The sequence below is a fragment of the Galeopterus variegatus genome, unplaced genomic scaffold (genome assembly GCF_000696425.1).
Source record: "Galeopterus variegatus unplaced genomic scaffold, G_variegatus-3.0.2 Scaffold695, whole genome shotgun sequence".
Classification (NCBI taxonomy): Eukaryota; Metazoa; Chordata; class Mammalia; order Dermoptera; family Cynocephalidae; genus Galeopterus; species Galeopterus variegatus.
In genome coordinates this window covers 307,071-321,382 of record NW_007726806.1, presented here as the reverse complement: position 1 = coordinate 321,382, position 14,312 = coordinate 307,071, and the positions used below count along the sequence as shown (strand labels likewise).

The 14,312-nt window shown below is 54.9% G+C and overlaps 1 protein-coding gene across 1 annotated transcript; it reads right to left on the bottom strand.

Annotated features, from left to right (window-relative positions):
• Positions 1-381: 381 nt before the first annotated feature.
• KCTD15 (potassium channel tetramerization domain containing 15) lies at positions 382-12,826 on the bottom strand. The gene is made up of 6 exons (XM_008571518.1): positions 12,739-12,826; positions 10,997-11,089; positions 10,191-10,366; positions 4,952-5,096; positions 2,145-2,450; positions 382-963 (listed from the first exon to the last, which is right to left on the bottom strand). The coding sequence occupies exons 2-6, from the start codon at positions 11,060-11,062 to the stop codon at positions 805-807; spliced, it is 852 nt and encodes a 283-aa protein (XP_008569740.1). The 5' UTR covers positions 11,063-11,089; positions 12,739-12,826; the 3' UTR covers positions 382-804.
• Positions 12,827-14,312: the final 1,486 nt, after the last annotated feature.

Here is a 14,312-nt window from a genome sequence, read left to right as displayed (position 1 = left end):
AGACTTCCCCAGGAGCCCAGGTGTGAGTACATGCAGACAGGACCGGAGGCCCCTGTGCATTAGCAGGTCACCTGACCCACTAAGCACAGCTTGAGCCCTGGCAACAGCAAAGGTGAGTCTCAGATGGTTACAGAGCCATCCAGCCCCCCACCTACACCGCCCTCCTCCCAGCAGCCCTGCCCCCTGGGCACCGTGCTTTGGCTCCTGCAGCACCATCATCCCCGCATCTGTCCTGGGCTGGAGTGCCTGGCAGCTCACCCACCATGCGGGCATGCTGCACATCCGACTGAGAACTGAGCACCAAATAAAGAAGCATTGGTCCTCGTTAGCCTCTCTGACTTGCGCAGTTACAGTTAGTTCTGTTTTAAATACTGTAGAAAAATAAGCCATCTCTGATGCAAGGAGACCCACCATAAGTCTGCCACGCGTGGAGAAGGATAAACAGTTCCACGGGCGTAGCTGGGGACGCCTCTGCTCATCCTGCTTCGGCAGGCCCCAGTGCCCCAGAGAATGCTGCACCAAGCTGGGGAGCAGCGGGGCTAAGAGAGCTGGCAGCGGAGTTCCCACCACAGCATCTTCAGGTCACATCAACAGTCCTTCAGTGGGCATGCCTCCAGCATCCCACATTCTGTTGCCATGACACCTAGAGCTCTGGTGCTCCCTGGGCTGGCTTCGGACCCTCCAGCCCATGCTCAGTCTCACGGCCGCTGCTAAGCACGCACAGGCAGAACTCCCCAGCACTGTTTCCAGGTCCCTGGGGTGTCCCCAGGGCTAAGGGGCCTCAGGTGGGCACTGAGGCAGGGCCTAGTCCAGGGGCTCCTGCTTTATCCGGACGGCAGTGGGGGTGGGCTGCGGCCGCCGCTCCTCCCGGCAAAGCACGTACTCGCTGAACTGGGAGGAGTCCACGCCCCCCCCGCAGGATGCAGCCACACTGAAACCCCTCTGGAACAGCCTCTCCAGGACCTGCGGTGAAGAAAGAGAGGTCAGTAATGCCCAGCTGCAAGAGTTTGCCTGGCTTGGCCTGGTGGGCAGGTGGGTGCCAGTCAGAGTAAGCTACCTTCTGTTAAGATCTCACTCTCGCTCACCAACAAAAGGCACTCCAGAACCACCAGTTGGGTTCCACAACAGGAGGAACAGGAGCAGCCAGGCCCAGGGGCCCCCTGAGTTACCAAACCCAGGTGGGCTACTCCACCCAGGCTACCACCCTGCTGCCTTCAGGGGTCCACAGACTTGACTTGGGGTAGGGGTGGGGGCCAAAAGAGCCTTTGGGCCCCTTACCTAGGGTGTAACCTGCCCCTCTCTCCAGACACATGATCCCAGGTGTCCCTTTCCTGAGCCCTGCGCCAATAATGGAGAGCCCCTAGGCAGCCACCTGCCTCCCTGAGCTGTGAGTCCCAGATGGTTTGAGGCCTGGGGGCTCATCAGTTCAAGGGAACTTGGGGTGGAGAGAAAAAGAAGGGGTTGTCTCGGTGTTTGAGTCTCTGTAGGCTTCCATGTCCACATGGGTGTGTGCCTCAGAGTGGGGTCTGGTCACTGTGTCTGACACCTGTGTCCTGCAGCTAGCACATTCTGACCGACAGCCTGCGGAATGCGTGCATGTGGGAAAATTCTCCCAAAGTCCATTCTGCCCTAACTCCGAAATATGAGTCTACTCTTGGGTCTGGGAAGAGTTGTTGGAAAATAGGCCCTCACTTCATTTTGGGCTTCCCAATTCTTAACACCCATCCAGAAACACTGTGAACAGCTGTTGGGTGCCCAAGCCCCCAGGTCAACAGGATGAAAAAGTAACTCCAGGCCACCTCTCCTTCGCCTCTGTCCTGCCTCTTCTGCTGCCTGCGTTTAATCTGAATCCACAGTCAGACTCTGGGTGTCAAATAAAGTGCACTTTGTTGAAAATACTCTGGGCCATTTTTATAGAACATCCTTTTGGAAAAAAAAAAAAAGTACGGATCAATTTTTTTAAGTCCATCCCCAGGCGCCATCATTTAATTATGAGCAAGACATAAATTATGCATCGACACATTGTTGCCTTTTCTGTAGGATGGCACGGGAGGGCTTCGCCGTTGCAGGGACCGGTGCCTCCCTCCATCTCGCTCCGTGGCCGGAAGGCTCTGGGGAGGCTGGGGGAGGCACGCAGCCCTCACCTGCACCGAGTTGAGCCGGCAGTAGCCGTTGAGCGGGAAGCGGATGACGTGCGTGGGGTCCTGGTTCCAGCCGGCGTTGACGGAGTTGCACATGACGTCCCCGGTCTCGGGGAAGACCTCCTCGATGAGGGCCTTCTCGCCACTGAGCGCGATCCGCTCGCCCAGGTCGGGCGTGACGCGCACTACCAGGCAGTCGCACGCTCGGCTGCGGCGCCGCTGCTCCTGCTCCTGCTGCCAGCGCTCCAGCTCACGCACCATGGGCTGCAGCTGGTAGTACCGCGCCTCCTCATACAGCAGGCTGAAGTCCTGTGGACAGGCGCACACCGGGTCGGGCGAGGCAGGGGTCTGCCCCTTCCAACACTGGTGGCCTCTTCTCCCAATTCTGCCGGGAACTGCGACCCCCAGGGCACAATGCGGACTGGGATGGCTGTCCCCATTCTACAGATGGGGTAGATGAGGTGTGTGTGCAAGCATAAAAAATCTAGCCTTGACCCAAGGGCAGCCGCTGGCATGCACTGTGCCAGATCCCCAGCCTTTCCATTTGGCCTCAAGCACCAGAGTAGTTTTATGACCCTGGGGCAGAGAGAATCCTCCTGGAAAGACCCGGAAGCTATATTAGGGGTGCCAAAGGCTGTACCTATGCCTGGGGATCTGCTGCCTTCTTAGAATCCCACCAAGAGAAGAGATTCTGCTGGGCACAGGGCAGCCCCGCTGTCACCCACCCTGGAGGAGCTCACAGCTCAGACGGGAGGCAAAATAGTTCATCTGCAACTAGACCTGCCTGGGTTGGATTTTCAGCCTCATCATCTACCAGCCCTCAGACCTCTGAACCTCAGTCACTGATCTTCTCTGACTCTGCTTCTTCATTTATAAAATGGATGTATATACGCAGCTCAGAGAAGGGGAGTGAGGGTTAAAGTACACACAATCTGCCACATGCCTGGCTCTGCCTCTACCCAAGCAGGCAGTGTGATGAGGTGTCTGGGGAGAAGAAACGTACCCCTCGCCAGGCAGCCCACCCCCAGGCTGAGGGGGTCACACAAGCTGTCCCTCATGCGCTGATATCTGTCTGTGCCCTGGTCACACACGTGCCCACCCATACCCATCCCAGCCCCTAGAGGCCGAGGGTCCATGACTCATGCCATCCCTTGAGGCTCAATGCAATTCCAGTTGGTGAGCTTGAGGGCCCCTGGGGGAAAGGCAAGGAAGCCCAACCCCCAAAGCAGCGCCCACCCTACAGGCCCTAAGTCCCTTCCACCTGCTGGCCCTGGCCTTTGGAACTGCCCCTAGGGACGCAAGTTCTAACCCCCACTCTAGACCTGACATCGGTCAGGGACCCATCCTGCTCCTCTGCAAGGGCTCTACCCTGGGCCTCTGCTGTCCCAACTCTTGCCCCTTCCCAAGGTTTTAAGTGGCACCTGCATGCCAAATGACCCCACCTTTACTCATGGCCTAGAATGTCTCCACCTAATGCCCCACCAGCTCTTCTATGCAGGAGCCAGTTATGACACTCTCCCAGCCTGTTCCATCCCTGGGCCTCCACTCATCAATTGACTCAGGACTCAAGCCACAAGCCAAGGGAGTCCTTGAGAGTCCTCCTACCCCCAACAACCTACACCCATGTGCTTTTGCAGCTCTTCCTAATCAAGCTGCTTTACCCCATCTTCTCTTTCTCGACTCTGATCCAAAGTCTCCAGCAAATCTCCCTTGGCCTGGGGAAGTGGGCTCATCCATAACTGGCCTCCTGCACCCACTCCCACCCTGCCTGCATCCCTTTCCACACAACAGCCAGTGTGATCTTTCCAATTTGCAAATCTGATCATTCTTCCCCTGCTCACAACTCTTCCACAGCATTAAGGGGGAAATGCCAAATGCTGAGCCACTAGCAAGGTCCTAACACCAGCCACCCCTCCTGTTCTTCCCCTCCTAGGTCATAAGGCCCCAGGCTCAACACCTTCTCTCCAGTTCTGGAATGTATGAAGCCTTTGCCACCCTCATGCCCTCACCAAGGCCCTCACACTTATCTGCCCCCATTCCTCCTTCAACAGCCAGATAAATGCTGTTCATCTGGGCCAGGTTCCCTGTTGTTCACTCTCATGATACTCTATTTCTCTGAACCTTTGCCTCCACAGAGTTCAAGTTCAACACCTGTCTTCCTGCTAGACTGTGTGATGGGGCAAGGCCTATGTCTGCCTTCTGTTTTACTGAATTTTCAGCTCAAGTTCAGTTGTTGGTACTCAATAACTAAGTAGGACGAAGGACAAAAGAGCCCCAGGGTTACTGGGCCTCTGAGTAGTGCAGGAAGAAAGAAAGGAAGGACAGACATTTGTTAGTAGGAGCCAAGGCAGTCCAGGCCTGTGTTTCCCTCGTCCCAGGATCCCTGCTGCCACAAAAGTCTCAGCAACCAGGCAGGACACGGAACCAGTCAGCTGCCCTCAGACCTGGGAAGTAACCTTCTGTTTAAATGGTGTCTGTTTGGATCATCAGGGGTTTTCCCCCTGTAAATTGCCAACAAGGAACAGATTTATGAACCTCTAACTCCTATAACTGCAGCACACAACAGCCCTTAAACACAACAGACATTAAACTGGGTAAGTGCTGCAGCTTAACTGTTGTTACACCCTGATAAATAAGCTAAAAATGTGAGAAAACAAAATTAGTTTAGAAAAACTGATTTAGCCCTCGGCTTCATCGTTTAACTTTTTATGGTTGCCATGACGACCACGGGCCCATTTATTAAGTCACAGCGTCCCCTGTGTAATGCCCTCGCATAGGCAGCGCAGGGGAGTTGCCGGCCATGGACTTACCTTGAAGTCATCCGGGAGCAGCAGTTTGGATGTCCGCAAGAAGCTTAGGACATAGCGGAAAATCTCCCCATCCCGGTCGATGAAATAATGTTGCTTCAAACTGTCCAGGACGATGGGTTCAGTGCCATTAAAGAGGCGACTTATTCTGTGAGAGACAGGCAAAGTGGGAATGTGAAGGAAGGAGCCGAGTGCACCTGCCCACCCCCACTCCTCAGGGCCTCCCATGGGTGACTCTGGGACTGTACCAGGCTTGACAGATGTCAGCACACACCTAAGACAGCCTAGTCACAGCCAGGACATACCACACACCCCACCTACCCTCACAAATCACAGCAGGAGAGGGACACACCCATCTGTACACACCAGCCCGCCCATGGGTGACTCTGGGACTGTACCAGGCTTGACAGATGTCAGCACACACCTAAGACAGCCAAGTCACAGCCAGGACATACCACACACCCCACCTACCCTCACAAATCACAGCAGGAGAGGGACACACCCATCTGTACACACCAGCCCGCTGACACTTGTTACAGGCCTGGTAAACTACAGCAGGACGCAGACACAGCCACCATGCCCCACGCACACAAACCAGCCGGTCATGGACCTGGTTCACACACCCTCACCAGACAGACCCACCCAGAAAATGCACATCAATATGCCAGCCAACACCCACATACCTGGTGAACATATGTATACCAGCCAAGACAGTCTTTGGTGACACCATCCTTCCCACCTAACCAATGTCAATGAGCATTCGATGTGACACACCTAAGCAACAGGCGCAGGGTCACATGGTTCCCCTCCCTCCCAACACACAAATCTCAGGCAGACCCACATCTGGGCAAAGGATACACACCAGCTCACACAAGCTACCTATAGACATGAAGTCACAAACACCCCTCAGCCACTCACTCAGGGAGCCATAGGGGAGAAACAGAGGCAGACAGGAGGGACGGCATGTGTGTATGTGTGCCACAGCACACACTTGCAACAGTACACTTGCACACACACCACAGCACGTGAACATGTGTCTGTGCCACAGCACATGAACGTGCACATGCCACAGTGTATACACACACAGAAACCATGAGACTGTGCACACATATGCACATGTCAGAGTACATGAACACCTGGCAGGTGGGGAGCCATTAGGAGGGAAGTCAGGTGCCAGCACCCTATCCTCTGAAGGGCAGTGGTTCTAATAAATGCATGACCTGTAAGAAGCTCTTTGGGAGCCCCTGATGACTGTCCCTATCCACTCCAGGAAGAAGGAACCAGGCCTCAGAGCCAGGGCTGGTGCCTCCCCAATGCTCAGGGCAGCAGGTTCTGGTTTGACTAACTGCCCTTGCAGACCCCAGGCAGAGCTGAGGATAGTTAGGAGCTCCAAAGAGGGATGGGGGCAGCCAAGAGCTTGGTTTGGGAACCGGTGGGAGGTCAGCAGCATCTCCCCAATGACAGCACCACCAGACATCCTTCAGCAGGCAGGGCCACACACTCATGCCCAGCTAGACCCTACCAAGGTGGCAGCTTGCACAGCCTGGGAGAAGGGTAGCCCTGACCTGGGCTCCAGGTCTTCCACATCAGCCTGCACACAAGCCAGTGCCTAAGCCCCCTCACTTTCTGCCTGCGCCAGCAAGTCCCCCTCAATGGGTGCTCCCCTGTCCCGTCAGCAGCACACCTCTCTGTACCCTTCAAATTGGCCACTCCCAAGGCCCTGACACACAACTGCCATTGCGCAGCCAGAGCACATAAGCTGGGCAGAAGCTGAGGGGGTTAGAGCCTGCAGAGTCCCTTTTAGGGCCTCCCATCTACACCATCCTATGCTCTGGTGGCCTGGCCTCAAAGGCCACTGAGCCCTATTAATCCCTCAGGACCGGTGACAATGGCACTGGTGGACACAGCCCCTGTTGGAAAGAGTTGTGGGTTCCATGGCTTGTTCCAGCTTTCAAGGCCTCCAAGACCTGGCTTAGCAGAGCCTGGGCATTCAGATGTCAGAGTGAGGGCCACCAGCATCTCTGGAGACAGATGGGAGTGAGCAAGGCTGCCAGGTGCCATAGGGCACCAGCAGGAAGAAGCAAAAGCCACATCCACAGGTGAGTCAGCAAATCCAAAGCCTCAGCTCCCAGGGAATGTTCCCCACCCCTCCCAGCTGAGCTCAAACACTGTGCAGCAAGCAACATGCTAAGCCTGGCTGAGTTCCAAATCTCTCTGACATCAGAGCTGGCTGAGGCTCTGGATCATCCTGTTGGTCTAGAGTACCCCGATCTACCCATGTTCCAGGGCTGGATGGGTTTGAGGCTGTCTTATTGTCTCAAAGTTCTCAATCTGCCTTATTTCGGGACTGGGTGGTCCTAGATATTTCCATGGTTCAGTGTCTGTTCCAGGATCAAATGTCAGCAGTATAGCTTCTCCCAGGACAAAGGCCTTTCATGCCCTTAGGGTCCAAGGCTACCAAGGATGTGAGCAGATCGGGAGAAAGTTAGGACAATCGCCATGAAGGAACCCCCAGCCACTTGCAGGGTGTTAAGAGGCAGCTGCTGCCATGACCTCGTGGGTTCCTCCAGGGTTCTCTCAGTGGCTCCACAGGACACCTGCAGAAACCAGCCCTGAGCCACCCTGAGGGAGGCTGCAGGGTTAGGGGAGCCAACTTCAAAAGCCCTCCACGGAATAAGCTGGCCAGTCCACACTCTGGCAGCTGGGACCCTCAGGGGCAGAGAAGACACAGTCCCACCACCCTGCCTTTGCGTACGAACGGAGGATCATGCCGGTCTTCGTCTCCTTTTTTTAAGCCCAGGTTCCACTTTCCTGGCTGTTTTGACACAAGGTTTTATTAGTTCCAAAGCTCTTGGCCACCTTCATTTGTTGCTTCCAACGGCCAGGATGACATGCCAGAGTGGGGCTGTGATAGCAGCAGCTACACAACGTCCAGCAGGCAGGACACAGCGAGTGCAGACCCAGGGAGCCCACTCCCAGCCCCAGGCCACCGTGCTCGGCTGGTTCTGGATGAGAACCAACGGCTGCTCCTGGGCAGACCAGAGGAGGCACCGGCACCAGGCTCTCCAGTACCCAGCCTACCAAGAACCAGAAGCCCAGGCACAGTTCTATGGGCACAGGGGCCCGAGGGTATGGCTCTCACAGCATAGGCCAGGGTGGGACATTGCTGACACCCAGAAACCCCTTGGGGGACCTTAGCATTTTTCATTCTCCATCTGTAGGTGACTCATACATCAGTGACACTAGGCAAGGGATCAATCTTTTCCAGAATGGGCAAAAACAGTTTTTACATTGTAATAACCCACAAAAGGATTAGAGAGATCTGAGGGGCCTTTGCCAGCACAGCTGCCCAACCTACTTCTCAGGCCCCATCTGACACCATGTCCCCTGACTGTCCTGCAGGTCACACACCCCCTGGTCTCTAACAGCTCTCCCACTGCCAGAAGCCATCCAGGCACAGCAACAGATTCACCTTGAGCCCCAGCCCTGGGAAAGAATGCAGGCTGCTACCCCCTCTGTGCACATCCTGCCGGTTGAGGGTCCCACATGCCAGATCACAGGGCCACCGCAAAGCAGGGTGAGGGGTGAGGATGAGCCATGCCTGGGGCCTGCAAGGGCAAGATGGCCCCCTGCCCTCCTGTGCCCAGGCAGCAGCCCGAAGACAAGAATGGGAGGCCACCTCCCTTCCCCCTCCAGTCTGGGCTGTGATTACTCCAGATTTCAGGAAACACTCTTCAGAGAGGGTTGTGGGCAGAGGTTTTATGAATTTCCCTCACAAACGTCATCAACCAATTAACAGATGATCTATCTCTCAAGCAACTCAGGAATGCCACAGAAGGCAAAATTGAAATTAAATAAGCAGAATCCATCTCCCACCTCAGACAGGGCTCTGCAAACAAGCACATGGGTCAATGCTGCTGACGTGGCCTCATGGCTCCTGCCTCCCCAAAGCCCAAGTTCACAAAGGCCCCAGGCCTAGTCTGCCAGACTGAGGGAATAAAGCCTCAACCGCCACCTGTACCCCAGACTCCCCAAATTCTGAATTGGATGCTACATCCACCTCCAGTGTTCCCTCCTCCAGGGAGCATTCCTGCCTCTGTGGGTGGCTCCAGCTCTCAACAAGCTCCAAAAGCAGCCACCTCCATGTATATAATCCTCCCGGCTCTGAGCAAGCACAGCGGCACTGAGGTGGCCTGACACGCCAGCTCCCCTGAGACGATCCCTTGGTGTCTGGAGAATTAATTCCTCTTGCTATTTTAAATGTATAAAACAGAGCTGATGCCCTGTAGTCTTGGCCCTCTCACTGCTCGCCCTCAGTGGACCCAGAGAGAGTGGTGGCCGCCTCGCAGCATCAGGATCAAGCAGCATGCCGCGTCACCTCCAGGAGAGGCTCACAGAGACCCGGCCCATCTCAGGTCAGCCCTGCTGCTGTGCCAACAGGGAAACCAGGTCCGCCCCTGGGAGGGAAACACCCAAGAGGCAAGGGCAGGAGAGCTGGCAGCATCTAGCACCTCGCACAGGTCCAGAGGCCCAAGAGTCAGGGTGCACTCTGAAATCAGTGGCATGGGAGGACCCTGCAAGCCCCCAACCAGCATTTTCCCCACCGATGGGTTATGCAGCTCATGCTCATCTATAGCCTTGGGTATCCCTGAATGTCCTGGAGTTCCTAGCTAGTCACTGCAACATCCAGCTCCAAGAGAAGCCTGTTGCTAGTCCTCAGGGTCCAGTGGTGGCCACCCAAACAGGCAAACATGGCCAATTACAGCTCCTTCTCCCTCCCCTTATGAACTTTCTCAAAGGTTAGAACAGGAGATAGGACTAAATACTCCTGCTCCCATAACCCCGAGACATATGTACTTATCATAGCTCACGAATGATCCCCTGCAGAGGCCAGGCCTGAGTCTCACTCAAGAGGAACCTGAAGGCACGTGAGACTCCCAGATAGCTGGTGGCCAGGCTCAGGTGTGGATAGCTCTGAGCAAGTCATAAGCTTCTGCTAGGAAGCAGGAGCTCCACCTCGCACTACCAATTCTGCCAGCTCAGGGTCATATGACCCTGCGCAGAGCAGCCTTCAACAGGTGGACTTAGCCTCCCAAGCCCTTATTCCCCTGGTCTGCACCAGCCGGTGCGCTCTGGAGAGCCCCACATGAGGGCTGGCAGGGGAGGCAGGATCCTGGCAGAAGGCTGCAGGTGCTGCCTCTCACCACCACATGCCTAGTGCTTTGATGGGCTAGGCTCTTACCTGGAGTCGGGGTACTTGGTGAGCGTGGCCAGGCTGCTGGTGTACATGTGGCCACCTACATCGATGTGCACAGGCGCGTTGGACTTTGTGAGCTGAGCTGGCAGTGGGATACCCTGGGCAGCCAGGGGAGACACAGGCGACCGGGTGAGAGACAGCCGGGACATGTTTCCTCCCTCCTGGAAATGGAAACAAGGTGGAAAACAAGAGTTTCTCCACAACACAGCCGTGCACTCCCTTTATTGTGAGTGTGATCACAGATCTAATCAGATCACTTCTGCCTGTGCCTGATCACATATTCAGATGACAAATTATGGCCACCACTGTAATTAAGTGTATTTGCATCATTTTCTTCAGAGTACCAGAGGGAAAAAGAAAGATGCTTATTAGCAATAAGAAATCAAGAAAAAAAATTTTCAAGGTGTCAGCCTCCAGGGGCATAAAACAAACTGCAAAATTCTAATTAAAGGTCGCAGGCTTATGTGTTAGATGTGAAATATCCCCTGACAAACGAATCACCAATTTGTGAATTGGGATTCAGGGGTTTTTGCAAGTTTGTCTCAGTAACGAGACACCTCTAAATTAGTGACTTCCTCAGCACCTAAGGCGTTGAGCTTTATACATGTAGTAAATTTCACATCAAATTAAGAGCATTTTTGTTTGAAAAAAATACATGATCGTACAGCCAGTCAACAGTCATCTCTTGAGTGCTGTGGCCCCAAGCAAGGGCAGCCAGTGAGCAGGCACCGGGGAAGAGGGCAGACAGGAAGCCACCCGCACTGACCCAGCAGCCCACCCTGCAGGCTCACCGCGGTGCCGACGCTGCCGTGTGTGTGAAGCGAGGACCCGCTCGGCCGCTCCTTGCGGTGAGGCATCTAGGCTTCCATCACTGCCCAGAGTATCTGTGGGAAACACCAACAAAACCAGAGAGGGCTTACCACTCAGCAGCTGTGGGTGCCAGAGCTCCCAGAGTGAAAGATGTTTAGAATCATCCTTTCTGCATGCTGTCTGGGACCCCACGCGTGCCATGCAACCCTCCCAGATTCCACCCACCACTATCCTCTGTCTCCAAGCCCCAAAGCAGGCCTCCTGGTCAAAGCGGATTACACACACACACACACACACTCACACATGTGTTTTCTGGGCAGCTCCATGTCTGCTAATTCGGCTAATGACAGTACAGAAACATATGCTCACCATTATTACCCTGCAATGTTTCAGAACAAATCTGATTTTCCTGGTATTTTGGTTTAGAGCCATGTAACCAAGCGTGTCTCCTCTGGCATCAGCAGAGAACCTTGTAGACTGTTATCAGGAAGGATTCCCCACCCTCCATGGGCTGGGGAGCCCAGGACCTCTCTTTACACTGTCCCCGTGGTGTTAAGATACAGTTTGCAATTGGCCAGACACAGAGAAGCCTTTCAGTAGAAGCCAGGGCACAGGGATGAGGAAAAGTCACTAGAGAAGCCACCTCTCCCCTAGGGTCCCCAATAGCAAAGGGAACCCTGTCTTTGTTTGCCTAGTCTGTACCTTAGACCCCTAGAATGGTGGTGTCTGTGCCTAATGTATTCCAGAACCCCTTGGGAACACAAGCCCCCGAGGCATTAGAGAGCTGGCCAGAGGGAAACAGCTAGTCAGCAGGTCAGCAAATGGACCCTTTCTCCTGCTCCTCTCCAGAGTCACACAGTGACTTTCCTCTGTGCCATACTACCTGAAATAAGATTGTCCTTCAGTCCCTGGAAGCCATCCCCAGGGCACTTTGCAGGCCCTATGCAGGAAGTCTAGAGAAGGGCAGGTTTCTACAGCCTCTTTCACTGACTTGGGGCTGTCGCAAGGAGAGCAGAGGGCGGCTTTGCACAGTGAATAGTCACACACACACACGCGTGCGCGCGCTCTTCCACAAACCTAACCTGGACTTCTCTCTCACAGGTTTAACCCTTGAGAGAGCAACCAAATGAAATTCTTGAGACCCAAGGGACTGCTTTTTCCTGTTAAATTCTGAAATCTAAATTTGTGCCCTGAAATTCAACATTCAACTTTTAAGCATGGGCCAAGGTCCAATGAGAATCAAATCCTGCAAATTTAAGTAAGAGCACTCTCCTATGATTTGCTCTCACTGGCAAGTTCCCTGATGTGAAATGGGTGAGGGTGACGTTTACTTTCTATTCTGCTGGAGGCTGGCTGTTCAGGGTTGTCCCCTGCTTTTGGCATTCCTGAGTACTGGAAAGCTTAAAAAAGAAAACCATGTCACTTATCTCAAGGAAGTTTTAAGAAACCAAAACAGACTTCAGGAATGGATGTCCTGCCCTAGGAGGCTCTGCTGGGGGAGGAGTCAGAAAGGAAGATGAGCTGAGGATAAACTGAACTAGAAGGAATCCAACTGAAATTCTATCAAAGCAGATTGCGCAATGTTTTCCCTACTACCAGGACACTTCTCAAAAGTGACATTTAACACCGAGCACCCACCACATAAGCTGCTCCATCCCGTTTTCACTCAGCCTCTTTTCTATCACAAGAACAAGCCTGGGTTCACAGCAAACCAGAAACTCACCATTGGAAGCCCCAGGCTTTATGCCTTGACCCGAATCTTCAGTGCTCCCTGGGACATCACATCTGTGCAGGATAACGACCCTTTCCCGACCACTGCAGAGGTCAGAAGCAGAAAAGTGGGTGCAGTAAGAGACACGTTCACTCCACCGACAGCAGCCGGGTGTGTGTGTTCAAACCCACGACCTAGCCCGCTTGCCCCGGCCCTCTTGAGGCTTGGCCAAACCGCCTGTTGCAGGGGCCTCAGCGGCACTGTGCGGAAAGGCCGGCGGGTTTCCAAACTGGCCCGAAATTGACCCGCTTTTTGAAGCTGCGGCGGGAGACCCGGGTCCCGCGCCCACCCGCCGCCGAGCCCCGCCCGCCGGAGCAGAGGGAAGTGAGCAGAATGCCACGCTCATTTACACACAAAATGATTTTGTGTCCCATTGTGCTCGCAGTTGTTCAGCTCTCTGGGGGTGATTAAACTGGCTGAGCTGCGGCAGCTTGAGACGATTTCACTAAATCGCTTCTTCTCAAGTCGCTTCTTTGCTAAGCTGTTATTTTAACCATAAAAGGTAAACAGAAGGCGCCTCGTGAGCTCCCTTCAGCTCTGCGCCCTGGGCGCCGGCCCGGAGCGAGACTGCCAGGGGCCTGCAGAATTGTCCAGGGGTTGGACCCGGACGGAGGCCACCTGGTGCGCGCCAGTCCCCGCCGTCAAGCCCGCGGGCCGGCGTGAACTTCGGGGCGGTGGGAGCCGGCTGGGCCGAGGCTGTAGGCGCCGCGGGGCTGAGTGGTCGCGGCACCAGGAGAGCCTGGCGGGGCGGGGAGGGGTGTGCGGCGGGGGCGGGGCGGGGACAAAGTTAAATCAAGAGGCAGACACTTCGAGACCACAGATGGGAAGCTCGCCTAATTAAGGACGTAAAAGCGCTTTTGTTCTCAAAGTTTATTGTTGCCGGGATTAAAAAAAAATTAATTGAAACTAATGCTGTTATTCACTCGTGCAGTTAAATTCCTTCATGCACATTTGAGACACGGAGTGAAAACTTGAAGCTTATCTTTCTGCAGTCGGGGGTGGGGGCCGCAGGAGCACAAAAACGCGCTGCGGCGGCTGGGGGTGTGTGTTTGCGAGTGTGTGCCCGGTGGACCCGTTCAGGTCAGCGGGTGCGGGCGGGCAACAGGGTTCTGGAGGCGGCGATCCGGTCTCAGCACGGCCCACTCCCCGCCCCAAGCCCCGCGCGCCTGGGACGACCAACAGCGCGCATGCCCCTCCTGCCCGGTTTCGGACTCGCGGGGTGGGCGTCAGAGGACGCGCATCTGTCCCGTTGGAGACTTTTTCTTTCTCTGATTTGGGCGCCAAGCCGGGCTCCGCGCCCCGAAGCCCCAATTGCACGAGCCCGATTCTGATCCCGGAAACTCGCCGGTTCTGCAAGGCGCTCGGCCCTGTACTGGGGCCAGAGTACGGGACCTGCACACACACACACACACNAGGGATTTTGAAAGTGGGAAATTCATGTAGAATCCAGGGCTCATAAGGATTTGCTAAAACTCCCTGCCTCAAGTGGTTCAGGTTTCCACCCTGGGATGAGGGCTTGGGGCTGG